The sequence below is a fragment of the Mandrillus leucophaeus genome, unplaced genomic scaffold, assembly GCF_000951045.1.
Source record: "Mandrillus leucophaeus isolate KB7577 unplaced genomic scaffold, Mleu.le_1.0 Scaffold441, whole genome shotgun sequence".
In the NCBI taxonomy this organism is placed as follows: Eukaryota; Metazoa; Chordata; class Mammalia; order Primates; family Cercopithecidae; genus Mandrillus; species Mandrillus leucophaeus.
In genome coordinates this window covers 178317-186852 of record NW_012104710.1, presented here as the reverse complement: position 1 = coordinate 186852, position 8536 = coordinate 178317, and the positions used below count along the sequence as shown (strand labels likewise).

Here is an 8536-nt window from a genome sequence, read left to right as displayed (position 1 = left end):
AATATTTCTGTGTAAAAAGAATTTTCTCAGGGGGAGATCAAAGCTTTTCACATTACTCTAATCCCCAGGTAATAATATAGTCATGTAAATAATTACTTAGCTCCAATAATTTTGACAAATTAAAAAAACCCATTATTAATGGTCTTTATATGTTACAAGGTAATTGCCTTAGTTTTTTTCCTGTCAAGTCTAATAATAAATTTTTTCTGATCTATTTGACAGGTTTTTGTTTCAGGTGTTCAGTAGAGATTTAATTCTGTTTTAAAAACAAATGTATAGTGGGAATTTCTTGGTTTTTGAGTTATATATAATATCTCCTCCCTCTGACTAATCTTATTTGAAAATTTAGAACTGTGGGCCACCAGATGACTTCAGATGTCCCGATCCTACAAAGCAGATCTGGACAGTGAATGAAGTTCTAATTCAGAAATGGCTGAGCTATCCTTCTGGAAGGTTTCCTGTGGAGATAGCCAAGTAAGAAAAGCATTTTGGGCCAGGCACGGTGGCTCCTGCCTGTAATCCCAGCACTTTGGAAGGCTGAGGCAGGCAGATTGCCTGAGCCCAGGAATTGGAGACCAGCCTGGGCAACATGGCAAAACCTTGTCTCTACAAAAAAGTACAATTAACTGAGCATGGTGGTGCACACCTGTGGTCTCAGCTACTTGGGAGGCTGAGGTGGGAGGATCACCTGAGCCCAGGAGGTTGAGGGTGCAGTGAGCTGAGATTAACACCATTGCACTGTAACCTGGACAACAAAGTGAGAACTTGTCTCCAAAAAAAAAAAAATCCATGCATATTTTTAAAGATATTAAATAAATATGTATAAGTTGTAGTTCTTTCATGTACATAGAGATATGTTAAATGATAATGTAAAATATTTAATGTAGCCATTTTAGGATTGGCCTTGAAATGTGTTCCTTCTAGTTTCACAATGGTCACTATCTTAACTTTTATACTTTCTGGAAGACTTGAATATTATTTCTTCCTTTAATATTTTGTTAACTTGTCTAGTATCACTTAAGATGTTGTTACTTGTTTTTTGTTGGTATTTGGGATGATGGGTTGTATTTGAAAAGCTGTTTTGTTTTTCTAGATTGTTTTCCAAAACTATAATTTTTCTGAAAATCCCAAAGATATCCCAGATTAGGCTCACTGCCAATATAAAATGTTTAATATTTTTTAAAATTAAAAACTTTTTACATGAACATAAACACTTAATTTTTAAAATTCCATGTTTTAAAGCAGATAACATTTGTTTGATAAATGGATGAAAGTAATATTTGAGAAAGTCTAGCATAAACAGTATTACCTTTATCAAGTATCATTTTATCACTCTTTAGCAATTTATGTAATTCCGATTCATCTAATTCGGTGTTAGAGGAGTGCTCTGTAGCATTAAATATTAGATTTTTCATTTTAATTCTTTTTTAAGAAAGGGTAAACAAATTTCTAATTCTGTGATTAAAAAAAAATTTTTTTTTAATTTTTTAGTGAGATAGATGGAACATTTTCTTCCTCTGGTTGCCTAAATGGAAGTTTTTTAGCTGTTAGGTAAGTGGCAATTCTTTAATATGCTGGAATTCTCAAATTTATTGTCTTAAATAGTATATCAAATTAAAAAATGAAATAATTTTAAATTTTTATTCTTTTTTTTAATTTCTTTTCTTTTTTTTAGCAATGATGATCACTATAGAACAGGTACCAGGTTTTCAGGGGTTGATATGAATGCTGCTAGGCTTTTATTCCACAAACTTATACAACCTGATCATCCGCAGATATCTCAGCAGGTCTGTTTTTTAAAGTATTATATTTACAGTATTATCTGTTGATTTTTTTTGTTTTGTTTTATGTTATACGTTTATAGCCTAATTTACTTTGCAGTTTCACAGACTCTTATGATGTGCTTTTAAAATAAAATTTTATTTTAAAGCATTTGTAATTTAGCTGTCAAAGATCTATAAATCTTTTCAGATGTTTGAAGCAGACCCTGAATTACTTAATATTACCATGTTGCTTAAGTTTGTGTATAGTTATAGAGGTAGAGAGTTTAAATTGAGACTTGTACACATGGTTTTTAAAATTCTCCAAGCAATGCTTAAGCATTACTTTTCATTGTGCTCCAAAGTATATTCACTGTAAGATGTTGTCTTTCTTTTTTCTTCTTCACCATTTCATGTTTGCTGTAGTGCAAAATTTTCCTTTTCTTTCTTTTCTTCCTGCCTTCCTTTTTTTTTTTTTTTTCTGTGAAAGTGTATTCATTTTAAATGAAGTAGGTTTTACTTTTTGTCAAAATATAGGTGGCAGCTAGTTTGGAAAAGAATCTTATTCCTAAACTGACTAGCTCCTTACCTGATGTTGAAGCATTGAGGTTTTATCTTACTCTACCAGAATGTCCCCTGATGAGTGATTCCAACAATTTTACAACAATAGCAATTCCCTTTGGTACAGCTCTTGTGAACCTAGAAAAGGCACCACTGAAAGTACTTGGTAAGAATTCTAATATTTTTTCTTTTGAAACCTTTTGTCTTTAAATAATGCTCATAAGTTATTTTGCCATTTGCAATTCTGCTGCCCTGCTTATTTGACACTGTCTTAGGGGAAAAATGAACCTGTTTTTCCTTTTCTTGCTTTTGTCTAGTCATTTGATTCTAGTTGTTGCAGTTTTTGAAAGAAAAACATGTTAGATATAGAAGTTTAATCAAACATAACAGCAGAGACAGTATTAGGAAAGTTAAAAACTGTTACCTGTATTCCTTTCCCTCATCGCCTTTAGTATAATTTTGCTATTAAAGAAGTAAAGGAGGAGGAACAATTAAAACTGAACAAACATGGGCTTTAAATCTTCTTGGAACTTTGATATAAGCCCTTTATCTTATGTTTCCTTCACTTGCTAATTTCATGATATTTGATTTTATTTTTCTGCCTATAGACTAGACTATATTGCTCATCTGATCTTGCACTTCTGTCTCTTACCGCTCTGGTTTTTTGGCCTAAAGTTTTCTCACTTTAATTTTTCTAATTGTCTAGATTTTATCTCTGTCTCCTGGCCCTTATAATTTTTTTGCTACAGTTAACACAGTGCTTTTCTTGCTAATGGTATTTGTTAGATATGTGGAGCTAAGATGTATAGAAGTAATAATAATATCAGTACAAGAACTTTAAGGCTGAGGGTAAATGGAGGAAGCAACGAGCCAGGGGTAGAATATGGGAATCTGAGGGAAAAAGAGTCAAGCAGGGACTTACGAGTATTGCTTTCCTGTTGTCAGAAGTTTTTGTATTCTTTCTGCCTGCTTCATAGGATTGAAGTGTTTGTACTTAGTAACTACAAATAGTGAATGTGGGGAAGGACCCATATGTTACACTTTACATTGTTCAGCTTCTGTATTTGATCTTCAGGAGTACCTTGCATTTTAAAGGTAGTGGTTCACAATATTTCAACCATATATTAAATTGAAAGATAAAACTTAGAAAGATCCTTTAGTATTAGAGCAATACAATTTAAAGGATGTTTTGTTTAAAAATTGAAATTGTAATTTGCAAAACATTTTTAAATAACGGGTTTTAATATTAGGTATAGTGGTGAGTTTTTAATATAATTTAGGAAACCAAGAATATAAATTCAACAAGACTTTCATACTTTATTTTTGCTTTTGAGAGCTTTTAGGATAATATTGTTTAACTTGGTTGGGGGGGTTTATAAACCTTAGAAATGTTACATAAGATATTGTGTTATATGCTCTTTCTGGGGTATTCTAAGGGTTAACAACTACTGCTTCAGAAAAAAAGTCAGTATGATTTTGAAAATTGTGATTTTTTAAAAAATTCATTTTATTTGCATGTTCACTTTTTAATAACAGAAAACTGGTGGTCAGTACTTGAACCTCCACTGTTCCTCAAGATAGTAGAACTTTTTAAGGAAGTTGTGGTACATCTTTTGAAACTCTACAAGATCGGTATTCCGCCTTCTGAAAGAAGAATTTTCAACAGTTTTCTTCATACTGCATTAAAGGTTTTAGAAATACTGCATAGGGTATGTCCAATTGTTCCTTTATTTTCCTGTTTCCCCATTCCTATTAACAGATTGGTAATGTTCATTTTAACATTATTGGCAAAAACAATGTATATTATAGAAATTTGGAAATGTTATCTATACTTTCTCTTAAAAGAAGTAATAAACCTGTCCTTTGGAGCTCTGGTCTTATCTGACTTTGTTAGGCATGTATAGATAACTTATCCATAGTTGGGCAGAATAATAACATACTAATGAGTTAGAATTCTCCTTGTATTTCCATATGAAGAATATAATCTGTTAGTTTGCATTATATGGTTTTTGTTAGCTATAGGTGGTTATCCTATGAAAGAGATTGGGTCCTAGTTGTGATTATGAACATTTAAACTTGTGTTCTTTTGCTATAGGGTACTAATGACCTCAGTTAAAGTAGAACATTTCATTTGAAACAAATGACTAATTTAAAATTGGAAACATATGTAATTCATTAATTTGCCTATTGTTCTTCCCTGCCCTTCTTCCCAGTGTAAGAAATAGTACCCTTTACACTTGTAGCAGTTCAAAGTTATATGAAGAAGTAGACTCTGAGCTGTTTCATTAAAGATGGATTTCATCCCTGACAGTTGGTAGGTATATCTCTGTTATGCCATTTGGTTTTCTCAAGTTGCTATTTAGATGAGACATGACCTAAGGGAGAAGCATATGTTTCCGACCTATGGAATGACTAAAAAACCCACATGAACCTTTAATCTTTAGTTTCTTGTCCTTAACAGCTTCTTTGCATTTTTAGACCCTCTTGCCTAGTACTAAGGTAAATAATAAAGGGATAAAGGAGATAATCCATCTGTTCTTTGTCTAAGAAAGAACCTTTACCGACCATTTATTTTCCTATTTTAGTGAAGCTCCTGGGTGTTTTTCTCAAATACTTAACTTTCTGGACTTACTTTTTTCTTTTGTATTTAGTGTGTCCAAGATTCCTAGAAAAACAACTCATTTCTCCTCATTTTGATTGACGAAATCATAGCCATATATTTCCTAGGGAAACAGGTCATTCTTACGTTTGCCTTTACCCAGAACAAGGCTTTCTTTTAGCATATCAGGGTCCAGGTCTGCAGTAAACAGTTATTAAGAAGATTCTCTAACTTCATAAGATGGGTCTCTATCTTTCTGTGTCCTTTTTGCCAAGGATTCGAGAGATTAATTAGATTGTTTCTTTTATCTGGACTTCATCCTACTACTTTGGTGAACAATTCCTTTTCAGCTGGACCCTATTACCAAATAATTACTCATTCTGTGCTTTCAGTATCTGCTTATCTTTATTCCCCCCTTTAAAAAGTACTTTTTTCCTTAGCTGTGTCTTCTACCTCGAGAAAATGAAAGGGGAAGAAAAGGGGAGGAAGTTGAACATTTTTTCTTTCAAACTACAGGCAGGCTTCAGCAAGTTAAATTACCTGCCTATCTCAGTAACTTCAGTCTCAACTAAGAAAGAACTTGATAGAGTTTCATCTTCAGAGACCTTTTTGATGGACTCATTCTAAATACTAGAATCTTCACATCTTGTTAGTTGAAGGAGAAGGGAAAATAACATTTATTGCTTGCTAACCACAGGTAGGACTAGAACCTCCTTTGTCTGTAGTTCATGTGAATACTCTTTAGATATATTTAACTTTTAAAACCCTATATAGTTGGTATTTTGCTCCTTTTCATAGACTGGAAAAATGAATGTCCACATCAAAGTAAGTAGTAGAGTTGAAATACAAATACAAATCTTCTACAAAGTCCCTGCTGTTACTAGTGTTCTTATATTAGCAGATATAGTAGTATAATCTGTTTAGAAGGGGGTTTGATTTTATTTTATGCTCCTAGAGCTAGAAGTTCATATTCTAGATCACATGTAGTATGTTATAGGTGCTAGACTAGGAATCAAAAAGACCATATTTCTAACCCCTCTGTGTTGCTTCCTACCACTGTGATTTTGAAGAAGTCTTTTTGTTTATCCCATATGCAAATGAAGAATTATCTCTAAGGATTGAAATACCAGCCCTGATAGTTTTCCAAGATTTATGTATTGTTTAAGTTATACAGTATGGGCTGGGCATGATGGCTCACGCCTGTAATCCCAACGCTTTTGGTGGTGAGGCAGGCAGATCACTTGAGGTCAGGAGTTCGAGACCAATCTGGCCAACATGGTGAAACCCTGTCTCTACTAAAAATACTAAAAAAATTAGCGGGGTATTGTGGTGCATGCCTGTAATTCCAAGTACCCAGGAGGCTGAAGCAAGAGAATCGCTTGAACCCAGGAGGCGGAGGTTGCAGTGAACTGAGATCACACCACTGCACTCCAGCCTGGGTGTAAGAGTGAGACTCTGTCTCAAAAAAATTAATAATACAGTATATGTAAGTTATTATATATTCATAAGACAGTGATTTTGTTACCACCACCATTTGGATGGAAAACCACTACTTTTGACTTGAAGAAAGTATTTGGTTAGGAGGAAATTGAGTTCTTGTTTGCAGTAGTTACTTGGTCAAAAGCAGTATGATACTGGTATGACTTTCTTAAGCATCTCTTTTTGGGAGGCTTTAGAGCAGTGAATTATCTTTCTCCTATGCCTTAGAGGAAACTTTGCTTCATCCTACTCTGCCATAAATAGGTATCTGTAGATACGAACTATGAAGGATGATTCATTTGTATCATTCAAGAAAGCTATTACTATCAAAACTTGTTTATTCAAAGACACCTTGTATCTGACAGCTGCTTATATTCCTTCCCTCTGCTCTGTGGTTAAGAATTAAGGGGAATTTCCTCAGTATTCTTCTTTCTCTAACCCTGGAGCATAATTATGAACTAGAGAACTGGACTTTGTGTTCCCTATTCATTTCAGGATTTATGGATGCACTTGTTCCTCCCATATGTCATGTCCTTTGGAAAGTTTTTGAATTAAAAATCGTTTTCAGTTCTCCAAATGGCATCATAAGAAAATACCTTTGGTACCTGCTGTCAGGAATGGATGTATTGTCAGCTAAATGAGTTTACTGGCAAATAATTGGGTTATTTAGTAGTTTCTGAGTTCCACTTATAGACATTATAGACATGCTGGTATGCCAAAAGAGAAGCCTTACTTGGTCTGTCTAGCCTAGTTGCTACATATTTGTGCTGATCTAAATCAGTGATTTTCAAACTGTTTCATGCAGAACCCTTAAATAAAACCAAACAGATAAAACATACTCACTATAACCACCCTCGAACTGAGGTTTTAAAGCAAGAATACTAAACTTTAATTAAAATGTGAAATAAGTGTTATAATCAAACTTACATAGATTTTATTTTGTACATTTAGGCAATAATCCTAAACATGTAAGTTGTTTTGAACTTCTACCACGTGACTTCTTTTTAAAATTCATTTTGTAAATATTGAGTGCCTACTATGTGCTTATTATTATATTAGATATTAGGGATGTCGTGATAAAGAAAAGACGTGATTTCTGCCCTTGTTGAGCTTACAGTGTTGAGAGATTGTATAAACTTTTTGGTCTTTATGTTACAGCATGGTAAGTACTAGATTAGGGAAAATGCAGAGTGCTATGAGAACACTTGGAAGGGCATGTAACTATGAAGGACTAAGAAAGACTTCCTAGAGAAAATGATGGCTTGTTGAACCTTACCTACCATGCAAATAAATTATTTTTATTCTAACATTAACATTTATTTTCAAAAACTTATATATCGTATCAGCAAGATACACAAACTACAAACACTGGTTGCGTTTCTTTAATTTTTCTTTAATTCTTAATTTTTGTGGGTACATAGTAGGTATATCTTTATGGGGTACATGAGATGTGCTATCAAATCCTAGGTTTGGCCAGGTGTGGTGGTTCACACCTGTAACCTCAGCACTTTGGGAGGTCGAGGCCAGTGGATCACTTGAGGTCAGGAGTTCAAGACCAACCTGGTCAATATGGCGAAACACCATCTCTACTAAAACTTACAAGAATTACCTGAGCGTGGTGGCACTTGTCTGTAATACCAGCTATTCAGAAGGCTGAGGCAGGAGAATTGCTTGAACCCAGGAGGTGGAGGTTGCAGTGAGTCGAAATCATGCCATTGCACTCCAGCCTGGGCAATAGAGTAAGACTCTGTCGCAAAAAAAGAAAAATCTAGGTCTTATTCATTCTTTTTTTGTTGTTGTTGTTTGTTTGTTTTGTTTTTTTTTATCTATTAGCCATCCCAACCTCACCCATGTCCCTGCCTCCCCACTACCCTTCCCACTTCTGGCAACCATTCTTCTTCTCTATGTCTCCATTAGATAAATTGTTTTGATTTTTACATCCTACAAATGAGTGAGAACATGCGATATTTATCTCTGTGCCTGGCTTATTTCACTTAAATAATGTCCTCCAGTTTTGTCCATATTGTTGCACATGACAGGAATGTCTTTTTTTTTTTTTGAGATGGAGTCTTGCTCTGTCACCCAGGCTGGAGTACAGTGGCGTGATCTCAGCTCACTGTAGCCTCTACCTCTCAGG

General features: G+C 34.2%; 1 protein-coding gene across 5 annotated transcripts in view; it reads left to right on the top strand.

Annotated features, from left to right (window-relative positions):
- HERC4 (HECT and RLD domain containing E3 ubiquitin protein ligase 4) overlaps positions 1–8536 on the top strand; it is a 175586-nt gene that overhangs the window by 90631 nt on the left and 76419 nt on the right. For all 5 annotated transcript variants that reach the window (XM_011994077.1, XM_011994078.1, XM_011994076.1 and 2 more), the window contains 5 exons: positions 350–474; positions 1492–1551; positions 1676–1787; positions 2298–2487; positions 3858–4030. In XM_011994077.1, the coding sequence (XP_011849467.1) occupies positions 350–474; positions 1492–1551; positions 1676–1787; positions 2298–2487; positions 3858–4030 (660 nt within the window). The remainder of the gene's footprint in view (positions 1–349; positions 475–1491; positions 1552–1675; positions 1788–2297; positions 2488–3857; positions 4031–8536) is intronic.